The sequence below is a fragment of the Triticum urartu genome, chromosome 1A (genome assembly GCF_056163025.1).
Source record: "Triticum urartu cultivar PI428250 chromosome 1A, HENAU_Tu73, whole genome shotgun sequence".
NCBI lineage: Eukaryota > Viridiplantae > Streptophyta > Magnoliopsida > Poales > Poaceae > Triticum > Triticum urartu.
Window position 1 is genome coordinate 582,197,129 of NC_141873.1, and position 13,865 is coordinate 582,210,993.

The 13,865-nt window shown below is 44.8% G+C and overlaps 1 protein-coding gene across 1 annotated transcript; it reads right to left on the minus strand.

Moving 5' to 3' along the window:
• Window positions 1-214: 214 nt before the first annotated feature.
• Window positions 215-4,676, minus strand: LOC147993082 (uncharacterized). The gene is made up of 2 exons (XM_087539213.1): window positions 4,607-4,676; window positions 215-1,308 (listed from the first exon to the last, which is right to left on the minus strand). Exons 1-2 carry the CDS (start codon window positions 4,674-4,676, stop codon window positions 215-217), a joined length of 1,164 nt encoding a protein of 387 aa, XP_087395339.1.
• Window positions 4,677-13,865: the final 9,189 nt, after the last annotated feature.

Below are 13,865 nucleotides of genomic sequence, written 5' to 3' on the forward strand. Positions count from 1 at the left end.
TGACGAGTCTCATTCTTACTACCCACTTTCTTCTTCCTCGAGTTTCTCTGTGGACGACCTTTCTTTCCTTCTCCTTCCCGATACACCCTGCTATGTGCCTCATGTGTCACCTCTTCCTCCGGCACCTCTTATTCCTTCTCATTCACCATCGACCCCGTCTTCTCCATCCTCCTCCTCCACCTCTCCACCATCATCTCCAGTCCGTCGCCCTCTCTCACCGTTTCCTCTCCACTATACTCGTCGATCTCGTACTGAGGATGTCTCCTCTGACGAGCCTTCCACCTCTGGTGCACCTCCTCTCACGCCTCCCCCAGTTCACAACCTCCGTGCTCGGCCTCGCCCCCCGCCTGATCGCTACTCCCCTGATCGGTACGGTCTCTCTGTTATTGCTGAGCCCACTTCCTATCGAACTGCCATGACTCAGCCTGAATGGCAGCTTGCGATGGCCGAAGAGCTTGCTGCTCTTGAGTGCTCCAGCACATGGGATCTGGTTCCCCTTCCTTCCGGTGTCCGTCCCATCACCTGCAAGTGGGTCTACAAGATTAAGACTCGCTCCGATTGTTCTCTTGAGTGCTACAAAGCTCGTCTTGTGGCCCGTGGTTTTCAGCAGGAGCAGGGGGGCGATTATGATGAGACATTCGCTCCTGTGGCCCACATGACCACTGTCCACACTCTTCTTGCTGTGGCTTCTGTTCGTCAGTGGTCTATCTCTCAACTTGATGTTCAGAACACTTTTCTCAATGGCGAGTTGCGTGAGGAGGTTTATATGCAGCCACCACCGGGGTACTATGCTCCTGATGGTATGGTCTGTAGACTTCGCCGCTCCCTCTATGGTCTCAAACAGGCCCCTCGCGCCTGGTTTGAGTGCTTCGCCTCTGTGGTGACTGCTGCTAGTTTCTTGCCCAGTGATCATGATCCCGCGTTGTTTGTTCACACGTCTCCTCGTGGTCAGACTCTTCTCCTTCTCTATGTTGATGACATGATCATCACTGGTGACGACTCTAATTACATTGCCTTTGTTAAGGCTCGCCTTCGCGATCAGTTTCTCATGACTGATCTTGGTCCACTTCGCTATTTTCTTGGGATTGAGATCTCCTCCACCTCTGATGGCTTCTACATCTCCCAAGAAAAATATATTCAGGATTTTCTTACTTGCGCTGCTCTCAGTGATGAGCGCACAGTTGTGACTCCCATGGAGCTCAACGTTCAGCTTCGTGCCTCTGATGGTGACCCTCTTCCTAATCCCACTCGCTATCGTCACCTTGTTGACAGTCTTTTCTATCTTGCTGTTACGCGTCCTGACATCTCCTATCCTGTACACATTCTGAGTCAGTTCGTTTTAGCCCCCACCTCTGTCCACTATAGTCATCTCCTCCGTGTTCTACGATATCTTCGTGGCACGATCTCTCAGCGTCTTTTCTTTCCCCGCTCTAGCTCTCTTGAGCTCCAGGCCTACTCTGATGCTACCTGGGCTAGTGATCCCTCTGATCGACGCTTGTTGTCTGCTTATTGTGTCTTTCTTGGTGGCTCTCTTATTGCCTGGAAGACAAAGAAACAGACTGCAGTTTCTTGCTCGAGTACAGAGGCTGAGTTGCGAGCCATGGCTATGCTGACGGCTGAGGTGATCTGGTTACGGTGGCTACTTGAGGATTTTGGTGTGTCTGCTACTACCTTGACTCCCTTATTGTCAGATAGTACTGGTGCTATCAGTATTGCGCGTGACCCAGTGAAGCCTGAGCTCACCAAGCACATCGTTGTGGATGCCCACTTTGTGCGTGCTGCTGTGCAGGATCAGACTCTCGCTCTTCACTATGTGCCCTCTGAGTTACAGTTGGCGGACTTCTTCACGAAGGCACGAACTCGAGCGCAGCATAGTTTTCTTCTCTCCAAACTCAGTGTTGTCGATCCACCATGAGTTTGAGGGGGGCGTTAGATGTGTATAGCCCTTTTCGGTTTATCCCCATTGTATAAGGGGTCTCTTGCACTTTACCATACACATGTATATGTATTGGCCTTTGGCCCTCCTGTGAATGTAGTTGCTGATTATCCAACAGTTGAATTCAGAGTTGAAGGAGGACCAAAGTATTGCAAGATGTGCAGCATGCATGGAACTCTGAGGCTGCTAGTTTTCTGCTCTGCATAATTTTGTGCTTAGTTTGCAAATTTTTTGGGAACGTTTGGTTTGCTAGCTCACCTAGCTTAGCTGGGCTAGTATTTTCTAGCCGGCTCTGGCAAGAGTCGTCAAAAGCAAGCCTGGATGTTTGGATGAGTAGCAATTAAAGCGTTAACCACCCATGATTTGTGTTCTTGCCCGTGCGGGAGAGGCAAATTGGCTCGCTTCCATCGGCAAGATTTTCATGGCAGTTGCTGGCTATGTTTCCCTCAAAAGCTAGTTTTTATTTAACTTACCAAATAGCTATCCTTGCCTAGCAAGGCTAGGGGCTGGCCTTGCCTAGGACCCAAACATACCTGCTTCGGCAACTGCCCAAGTGCGCTGTTCGTTGTAACAACCACTCTACAGATGATTGTAGAACTTGCATGTTCGTGGCTTGTATTCATTCCGTCCTAGAGTGCGTGATAGGTACTGTACTTGTACTCTACACGATGTTGGACGGAGGTTCCTTCAGCGGATCCGGGTTTAGGTGAAAACCTAGTTCTCGGCTTGATGCCAAGACCGGCGTTGGCGGCACTTTTTTGTGTCATTACCTTCTTGAAGGCCTCGCCGTGGAGAAGCTCCAGACCTCTATCTGCTACCTTCGGGGGAAACCCTATATCAGTAGATCAGATGACGGCGGCGCATTGGTGTCGTTTCCTCCTTGGGGGCATCATTCTTGGAGGCGTACACGGGTTCGAGGGACCAGTGGGCGGCTTTTTTGGTGGAGCGGTGCTTCATCCTGCACATTGATGACGGCGGATCTCGGCGGCGTGGTGCAGTGGAGACTCGGCGCCCGATGCGCGGTGCTGGACTCGCGCAGGAGGAGGTTGCTGTCTGGCGTCATGGTGACGTTGATGGCAGAGTGGCCAGACAAGGTAGAAGCCTCAATATGATCTGAAGACCTGTGGAAGATGGCGGCGACGACACACGAGTGCGTCTGACCGGATTGTGCCCCAGACCCGGTATGTGGCTCGGCTGGGGCTTCCGAATGAGTTTCGGCTACCGGCTATTGATGTTAGGCTTAGGTGAGTGGTTTGGGTAGTGGTCCAGCTAGCACCTCTTCATCATATTGGATAGGAGTAGCGGCATATGTTGCCAAGATGGTGGATTCAGGCACATTGTTGTAATACTTTGTAAGGTCCTAGAAAATAATCATTAAAGTGGTTGTATGCATCTCCCAGATGCAGAGGCCGGGGGTCATCCTCCTTCTCTGAAAAAACTATACAAACTATACTTGTTTGCTTATACAACTTGATGCTAGTTTGTTTTTTGACCGTAAACTTGATGCTAGTTTGTCTGTCAGCAAACTAATCTGTTGTAACTGTTGCTACTCGATCTAATCGGTGTTAATAGGCGGCTAACCATGTGTTCGCACACGAACACGTCACCGTGTACCTCCAACGCCGAGGGTGATGCACCGCAGCTCACGTCGAAGGAGACCCGTCCGGAAGCGCGGTACGCAAGCAATCCGACAGGTGCTTTTCAGGACCCGAAACCCCACGCGCCCGGGAAGGACCCGGTCTAGACGCGCGACGGCTATGGGCTTCCCTAGGTCGGTTCGCCCGCCCCTAGAGCCTCGAGGATTGCTGCCCTTCAACATGAAGAACGAGAGAGAAAGAACCAGGAAGGGACGTAAAACTAAGGTAAAAAGTAGATGGGTTTTGCGATTGTGTGTTTTTCAATCGGCCGTCACCCCTTAGGTATATAAGAGGCGGTTGGACTTCCCGTGCAAGGAAAAGGCTTGGATTCACGTCCAAAACCCTAGTCAAATTCGGATTGGTTTTATCCAAACTTTCCAAAACTGTTCGGTTTAAACTGGCTGCACCTTGCGGGTCTTTTTTGTGGTGATAAACGACCTCGGATGGAAACGAGTCCAAAAGCAATCTTGACCGATTCGACGAGACGAACAACTTTCATGTTGAACAATTTTTTATCAGAGGTCATCTTGAGGTCAAATAGCTCGTATAAAACAGACTATTATTCGCTCTACCTCGCGCAAAACAGGCTATACTCGCGCTACCCATCAGACATGGCGTCTTGTGGGGCGCGTCATTTTCTGCCTCTTGACAGAGCTGCATTTCGATGGCTCTAATTTTTGCATACAAACTCGTATTGGAACGAATTTTATATTAAAATCGATCGTTTCGATGAGACGAAGATAATCCATGTAGATCATTTTTCCATACGAGGCAGTCTTGGGGGCGTAATGAGTCGAATAGTGTTCTGAATAAAAAATCTCAGTATTTCAAACACAACTTCGGCCTTTGAGATGAGATCGGATGGCGATGGCCCAAACTTCAAAGATGTTCATATCGACAGTACGAAACTTTTTTATGTAGATCACTTCTCCATTTGAGGTCATATTAATTAAGTTCTTAACCGTGCCAAAATTTGATGTCAACACCATGCTAAAAGCCTGAAACATATGACAGTGGCAGTACGTTGTCTTACCCGAGTGGTGTCCTCCCGGCCCGCCGCACGGTGCCCACGCGTCGCCGGTGACCTCTGTCTCCCTCGTCATCTCCGGAGGTCGGCCGCACGCCGACCTCCTCTGCTCGATCGAGCCCCACGGTGGCGGGAGGGCGAGAGGATGGCGGTAGACCGGAGGTGAAAGAATTCCGGCCGTCCTAGCGCTTGGAGGAAGGGGGAGGAAGATTGATTCCAGCCGGCTCGCCGGCGTTCTATTGCGCGTGATTTGGGGAATTTGACAAGACGACGAGCCATGTGCGTACTGGACTCACTGGACTTGATTTGATGATACAGGCCCAACCCACTGCCGACCAGGCCGAACTCTTTTTTTATATACTAGAGAAAAATCCACATTCCTGTCTAAAATAAGAAGAAAAAGAGAGATGGTCAACAGCAATCATGCTCGTGTTTTTTTGCGATAAATCATGCTGCTTTCTTTCTCTGCTGCTTTGCTCTTCGGTTTTTGTACACTCCTTTTTCTCATAGTAAAAAAAGAAGAAGCTCCAGTACGCACAGGAGAAACACACGTCGATGTATACGCTAGCTCTGTAAAACGGGTGGTCCGATCATGTTGACAAGAGCTTCTCTGACGAAACCAAACGTGGTCCTGATGAAGTTCCCTCCCTTATAGTTGGGTCATGTCCATGATTCATCTGAGGAAATAAATACAAAGGTCAATTTAAAGCCACCTACGATGCGAATAAAATCGCTACACCTATAAGTACAAAGATGTATCCTGGCCACATCATCGGACATCATCTAATTGGCGTCAAGAAGCCGTCCGCTTGGCAAGCTGAGAGCACCAACTGGTCTAGACGACCCACGACGCGCATTGGATGCACACGCTGTAAGATCCGCCACCGCCCTCTTTCGCTATCACATCTTCAGGAGAAACCAATGCATAGACCTTGCTAGGCCCATCTGCTGTCGACGTCACCACGACACCAGACGATGCCACTAGCCTACGCGCGTCCATTTTCAAAAAAAAACGCGTCCAACACCGAGACTCCTGTGCTCCACGCCGCCAAGACCAACCGTCTTCATATCAGTAGATGTAATACCACTCCTCCTGTTGTTCCCTCCAGCTACTTCCTGCTCCAAAAAGATGCCCCCAGAAGGGAGAACGACACCGAAGGCGTGTCATCGTCCAATCCGGTAGACCAAGATCTAGGGTTTCCGCTGGCCATCCCAAGCGTGGTGACGCAAGCTGAAACGACGATGCATCGAGAGAAGGGAACGACGTCAAAAACGCCGCCACCGTCCGCCATGACCACAATCACCGGAAATCGCGTCGCCCCCATCTTAAAGCTGACTAGATCTATGCAGAGCCTTGCCAAGAAGATGTACGCTGCCGCCGGCATGCTGGCAGAGAGCCTACATCTACCCCTCACAGGTCCATCCACGCGCTGCTGGCCGGTCAAGGCCACACCGTGATGGATCTAGACGGGACGGTACACATAGGAAAAATATACATGTATACGTTAGCTCTGTATAAAACAGACGGTTCAATCATGTCAGCTTCTCTGACAAAACCGAGCAAGTTCCCTACAAAATCAGCCGGTTGATTTGTTACAAGGTTATAAGCCGCCTCCAGAGTCTTCCGATCAGGTGCATCCCAGCCGTAGGATCCATGTGCACCAAAGCAACGTGCGGCCACTCGCTTGCGATAGAACATTGCAACGGAGACCGTGCTTTTTTTGAACAAGCAAAGGCACCGAAGTGCCAAATTCATTCAGCTTGTAGAGAAAGTACAGAGGGAATTACATAGATCTGCTGAAGATGTAGAGAGGAGTAGCAGCAGTATCTAGAAAAGAGAGCTGAAGAAAGATCCTATATGAGGCAAAGTGGGAATGACCACTACACCATGATCAACATGGTCAGAACTAGCACAGGAACACTCTGAATCTGAAACTATGAATTGCTGTTGTCTTTTGCTTCACTGCCATCTTTCTTGAAGCAAGCATGTCAAGGTTCTGTAGAAACAGCAAAATACATCTGAAACCAAGATGAAAACCCTGCAAAATAAGAAACTGATGTACTCCAGCTTCGCGATATAGCATCAAACTCTAGAGATCTGCAAACGAATAAAAACCAAGCACAACAGAAAGTACAGAGAGAAGACAGAGCTCAAGAAGAAACAAAGAACAAGCCCAGGCTACCATCTATAACTGAGATAAAAACTAGACACACCAAAACCTACAGGGAGAAAATTAATAACAGTGAACTGTATGAATTCTAAAGCCCTAAATCTGAAAATTTTCAAGAAGAGGCAGTATTGGGCAAAGACCATAATTGTGTCTTGCAGCAAAACAAGAAAGGCGAGTGTCGCCAATAGCACGGAAAACTTGTTGAGCAAGATTATGAGCAATACCATTGATCTCCCTAGAAATGTGAAACACCTTTGGCTGAAGTTGATAAGTAGTCTTAAAAAAACTAGCCAAAGATTTCCTGATACTCCATGGAGTTTTAGAAGTGGAGACATTACCTAGAGCAGCAGCCCCTGCTAAAACCAAGCAGTCCGTCAGAAAAGTAGGCTGAGCAATGTTGAGTTGAGATGCAAGATAAGCAACAAAATTTAGTGCAAGAGCCTCCGCTTGCAGAGGAGTAGAAGTTGGAGGAGCTGAAGCTTGCACTTGCACATTGATCTCTCCTCCGTTAGAGGGTAAGGAAATAAAGATTCCCACACCTGTGCCAACCTGTCCTTGCAACAAACCTGGAATTTTCTTAGTCCTAAAAGCTGCATCCGAATAGATTTTAGCCCCATCAGCCAACAAATCAGACCTAAGGGTTCTGCCAGGCAAAGGAATTTGATTAGAAGACAACTGAGTTGGAGTTGGAGCCTGATTCAAGAGAAGGGCATTGTCATACACATTAGAGGTTAATGCAAGAGCAGCAATGTGAACTTGATGAGGAAGAGATTTCGCCCTATGAAATAGAAAATCATTCCTTGATTTCCAGAGACACCAAAGAAGCGTAAAAATGTTAGAAAGAGAACCATATGGATGCCTCATGCGAAGAACATCAATAACAGAATGCAAGGTGGAATGCCCCTGGACTAAAGCATCCGAACGAACAAACCAAGGAGAGGAAAACCAAGCTGCACGAGAAAAATAGCACATGAAAAACAGATGGACCTCATCCTCTTGTTGACCACATCGGCAACAACTTTTTGAAATATGAATGGAAAATCTACCAGCCCTCAACCCTGTAGGAAGAGCCCTCCTAAGCAGTCTCCACGCAAAAGTTTTAATTTTTGGGAGCATATCCTTTTGTTTCCAAATGAGTTTAAGAAGATTTGAGAGATCCAAAGGAACAGCAGAAGGTGCATTTCGGGGAATGGCCTGAATTTCTTGCAAACAAAGTTTATAGGCAGATTTTGAAGAACAAATACCATTATGAGTGAGATCCCAACAAAGCGTATCCGGACTATCATCATCAATAATATCTATTTGCACAATAAGAGAGGCCAAAGGTTCTTGAAAAAGAGAGCAAACCAAGTCATGATTCCAAGTTTTTTGGTCCGGAAGCCAAAGATCTTTAACTAAAGATGGATATTGAAAACCATGTCGTTGATGAATAAGACAATCATGAACTGATCTCCAAAGAGAGCACCAAGGAGTGCTCCAAATTGAGATATTGCCTTGAGATAATTGATAAAAAGAATGGGCTTTGAGTTTCGGTAGAATTTTAAGAATAGAAGCCCAAAAGGCCGACTTAGCAGAATTAGGAGAGGCTGTCCATATGGAGGCATTATGAAAGTATTTAGCCTTAAGAACAAGATGCAAGTGAGAAGAAGGAGACTTAGCTAATCTCCAAGCAGCTGTGAGAAGGAGACCTTCATTGATAGCCTTCAAGTTCCTTATGCCTAATCCTCCCTCTTCCATAGAGTTACAAATATCCTTCCAAGCTCGGAGGCAAAGGCTCTTTTTGGAATCACTTTCTCGAACACCTGTCCACCAGAAATTCCTAATGATTGCAATAAGTTTAGCTATGAACTTCTTGGTAAACAAGATGTTAGCCATATAATAAACAGGTATAGCCGAGAAAACCAAACGAATCAATTCTAATCTGGCAGCATGGGAAAGCATGTTAGCTTTATAAGTAGGTAGCTTATTCAGAAATTTTTCAATGACAAAGTTGTAAGCCGAAGCTCTATTCTTAGCTGGAAGCACAAGAGGATGACCAAGATGAACAAAACTGCTATCCAAGTTAGAAACCGGGAAAATCTGCTTAATAGCATGAATTATAGTTTTAGGAACGTGAGAGCTGAAAAGAATGGCTGATTTGGCCCAGTTTGGAGTTTGTCCTGAGATGGCACAAAAATGGTTAATGATTTGAGCCATAGAATGAGCCTCTTGAAGACTTGCCTGTCCACAAACCAACAAATCATCTGCAAACAACAAAGAGTGAATAGGAGGGCAGTTTGGTCCAAGAGAAATTCCCTGCAAATGGTGAGCAGCCAGAGCCTCATTAAGAGCAAGAGACAATTCATTGATAGCGATGACAAACAAATAAGGTGACATGGGACAGCCCTGACGGATACCTCTGAAGCTTCTAAATTTACGCGAGGGCTGACCATTAATCAAGACCGAGAACATGGGAGAAGAAATACAAGCATGCACCAAGTTAATGAAATGACCATGCAACCCTTTACGTGTAAGAGCAGCCACTATAAAATTCCATTCCAAACGATCGAAAGCTTTGGCCAAATCAATTTTAAGCATAAAGGCATTATGATTCCAAGATTTAAGAAAGAAAGAGTGCGTGATTTCTTGGGCAATGATGATATTATCACTAATGCGTCTACCCTCAATAAAAGCTTGCTGAGCAGGATCAATATAATCAGGCAAATGCAATTTAATCCTATTAGCAAGAGACTTCGCAATGATCTTATACACAACATTACAAAGACTAATAGGCCGGTAATCCATGGGAACATGAGGCTCAAGTTTTTTTGGAATAAGTGCAATATTTGTGTCATTAATATGAGGAGGCAAAATACCATTATTATAAAAATTAATGACAAGTTGCGTAACTTCATCACCTATCCAGTCCCAAGCTGCCAAATAAAACTCCACATTGAACCCATCCGGCCCTGGAGAAGCATTTAATTTCATCTCCTTGAGAATCTGCAATACCTCCTGTTTTTCTGGAAGAGCATAAGTAGGATCTAGGGAATCATTAGGCCAATGAGAATGAGGGTAAGGTCTCTTAGAATTATTGTTGGGAGAAGAAAATATATATCGGAAATAGCTAACAAAAGTGTTAGTGATAGCAGTGGGCTTAAATTGCATCATGTCCTTTTCATCCTTAACAGAACAAATAGTATTCCTCTTTCTACGCTTGATCACAGCTTGATGAAAAAAATTAGTATTGCGGTCTCCATACTTAGCCCAACCTTTCTTGCTTCTTTGTTTGTAAAACTGATTAAGCTTATAGAGAGTTTGCTCATACCTGATAGTGAGAGTACTTTCTAAAGCATGATCTTGCTGCTGCAAGGGAAGTTGTTGTATTTGGTTAATACTCAATTCAAGGTCATGAAGGTCCTGTTGGAGGGGCTTCTTCCTTTTACACCACTTTTTAAGTGACCCTGCTAAAGAGGAAGTTTTGGCTGCAAAAGATTGAGCTGGGCAATTAGTCCAAGCTGATTTTGCAAAAGCAGAAAAATCCTTTTCTAACAGCCACCAATTTTCAAATTTGAAGGTCTGCTTAGGTTTGACAAAATTACCTTCGGTAGACAATAAAATGGGAGCATGATCACTCAAAATGATAGGCAGATTAAGAACTTTGGTATTAGGATAATGCATGCACCATTCGGAATTAACCAAACAACGGTCAAGGCGTTTATAAATAGGATTGGAAGTGTTCTGTCTACCACGCCAAGTATAAGCAGGCCCACTATAACCTATATCAAACAAACCACAATTTTTCACAAGAGAACGAAAAGCATGCATACGATAGTAATTCACATTGCCATTACAACCATCAATATCATACAGGATGTCATTTAGGTCTCCCATACACAATATTGGCATGCCCAGATTATCATACACAAAAGAAGAAACTTGATCCCAAATGCCAGTAGTCTGCCTATGATATGGGTCGCCGTATATACAAATTAAACAAAAGTTGACCCCCGAAGCTAGATGAACTACTTTAGCTAAAATATAATGGAAAGCAGAACTATGAACAGAGACTTTAAGATCATCAGTCCACATAAGCCAAAGACCTCCCGAAGCACCTCTAGAAGGAACAACAAAACCATCGATAACATCAAACCTATTAACAAGATCAACAGAACGAACTTTGGATGATTTGATTTCCGAAACAAAGGTTACATGCGCCTTCGTGGATCGCATCAAGTTAGCTAGGTAGAGCATTCTTTCATTGCCAAGGCCTCGGCCCATACCTCGGCAATTCCAAGCGATGGCCCTCATGGCGCCCGAGGCACGATAGGGCTGTGCGCCGCTCCCCAAGAAGCGGAGAGCGCCCCTCCGACCAAATCCAGCAGATGCTCTGATTTGCTAAGGTCGATTTGCAAAGGAACCGGTGGCGCGAGGTGTGAAGGCACAGCAGCAAGAACTGGGAAAAGCGCACCGGAAACAACCAGATCACTCTGCGCTGACGAGCGGGCCAAGGTCAGCGGCGGCGCAAGGCTTTGGTGACTGAAGCGGGAGAAACGGAGACGGGACGGCTGCCGGACACAGATGCGAGAGCGAGAAATCGAGTAAGAAAGGAGAAGGGGAGAATCAAATCAGTCTGAGATGGGCGGGGGGACGAGGAAGCAACAAGAACAGGGCAATAGAGAAAGGGGATCTAGAGATGTCCAAGAGAAAAAAAAATATCGGAGACCGTGCTGCAATGCAACACCGGCTACACACCACGTCCCACTTGAACCCCGTGAGTAGCGTGTGGCGGCGACCGACCAACCGTCTGCCCACCGTTCGGCGTAGTTCCGTGGTCGCAACGCCACCGCTACATCATTCCTGCGACACCTGCCGCACGAATCATCGCAGCACGCCCCATGCCTCGGGCTGATGGCCCACCATATCGTCACAGACATGCTCGTCTATGCCTTGCCTCGAAGCTTCGATTGCTCCGTTGCACCCCAGTGGACGGATCCAACTCTGGCGAGTGGCGTAGATCCCAGACAACATGCTCTTCATACGATCTGATCTTCCTGGCGGGTAGGATTGGCCGGCGTCTTCAATATATAGGCGCGGCCGCATGGAGAGACCTGGGTTGATCCCAGACAACATGCTCTTCATACTTACACCTTTTTTTTCTTTTTTTCTCTTTTTTGAACGGTTTCGTTCTGTTTTTTCTTGTAACGGTTTTGTTCGGTTTCTTATTTTTATTTTTTTATTTTTCTTTCTTTTCTCTTTGCTAAATGTGTGAATTTTTTCTTCAAATTGTGAACTTTTTACCAAAATTCATTAAAAAAATCAAACTCGTGATTTTTTTAAAAAATGGATAAATTGTTTGCATATTTAAAAAAACATGAAATATTTCCAGATTTGTGATTTTGTTTTCAAATTGATGAACTTTTTTTCAAATTTGTGAACATTTTCAGAATTGATTAAATTTCTTTGAAATATGATGATTTTCTTTTCAAATTTGATGAACTTTTTTCAAGTTGATGATATTTTGTTCACATGCTGCTGGGCCGCCCACGGCGACCGTCATACAGGCGCTAGAAGGTGAGCGGGCACATAAGGTACCCTAAAGGAGCTCTCAGGAACCACGACACATGCTAGAGGAATTGGTGGACTGTTTGCGTGGAGGCTCGAGGACCTCAAAATTTGCGGCGAAGAATAGAAGTTACGTCCCTTTGACTTCTTAGGAAGGGTCGGGGCTATATCTCCGTCACATGAGAGAAGCTTGCGACTAACTGAAGCGACTTGCAGTGGCGCGAGCATATGTGTCGGCCCAGTGTGTGGGAGGCCACTGCCTCATTCTTTCTTCTTTTTTTCACTTTTTATTTCATTTTCATCCTTTTTTACTTTTTTCTACACTTACAATTATTCTAACCATACCGGAGTATATTACAAATATATTCTTTACCTTTGTCTACACTTACAAATATTCTAACCATTTATATGAAAAATTTATACAAAAAATCTACAATATATGTGAAAAAGTTGATCATGTATTTGCAAAATAATAAATGCGTGTTGACAAAAAGGCAACCATATATTAAAAAAAGTTAAACTTATATTTGAAAAATGTTAAATATGTATACAAAAAATGTAGAGCATATATTTAAAACAAATTGAACTTGTATTTCAAAAAAAATAAATGTGTATAAAGAAATTAATGACCACGTATTAAAAAATTTAAATTGTATTTAAAAAGAAGTTAAATGTGTACATGAAAAATGTTGACCATGTATTAAAATATGTTGAACTTGCATTTGAAAAAAATTTGAATATGTATATAAAAAATGTTGGCCATGTATTAAAAATGTTAAACTTGTATTTAAAAAATTATACAAGAAGTTGAAAAATGTTAGACATGTATAGAAAAAGTATTTACCACATATTCTAAAAATATAAATATGGTATTTGAAAATGTTAATAAAGCATTGGAAAAATGTTAAACATGTTCAGAAAAAGGTATTAGATATATACCAAAAATGTCTATATAAAAAAGAAACCCGAGAGAGAAGGGAAAACCGATGATAAACGAGAATGAAAGAAACAAAACCGAAGAAATATGAAGAAAAAGGATAGAAAAGAAAAGTTAAGAAAAAATGAGTGAAAACCAAGAAAGAAATAAAGAAAACTTTTAAAAAACAACGAAAATAGGAAAGAAAAGAACCTGTGAAAATAGAAAAAACTCAGAGAAAAACCTGTCGAAAAACTAGTGAAAACACCCGGGAAACCCAATGGAAAAACTGGCTCATTTCGCATCAAGTAGGTAAGCTCCAACCGGATGCAGCTCTGGGCGTCTTAGGAGACCAGGGTTCCACCCCTTACGCGCTCCCCTTTTCATTCACTTATTTCATTTAACCGTGCGCGAATGGGCCAGCCCGACCGATTGCTGTAGACGCTTCAGTAAGACTGAAGAAAAACTCGCTGTGAGCGAGATATAGCCTTTTAATTCTCTGCACGCGATGACATGGGCCGTCTGACTCCGGTTCCACGTTGTGCTAAACTTGGGCCCGTAACGCGTTAGAGTTCTCGAAACAAAAAGGGTAATCTCCCATCGATACAAGCCGAGGAGCGAGGAAGGGGTACGT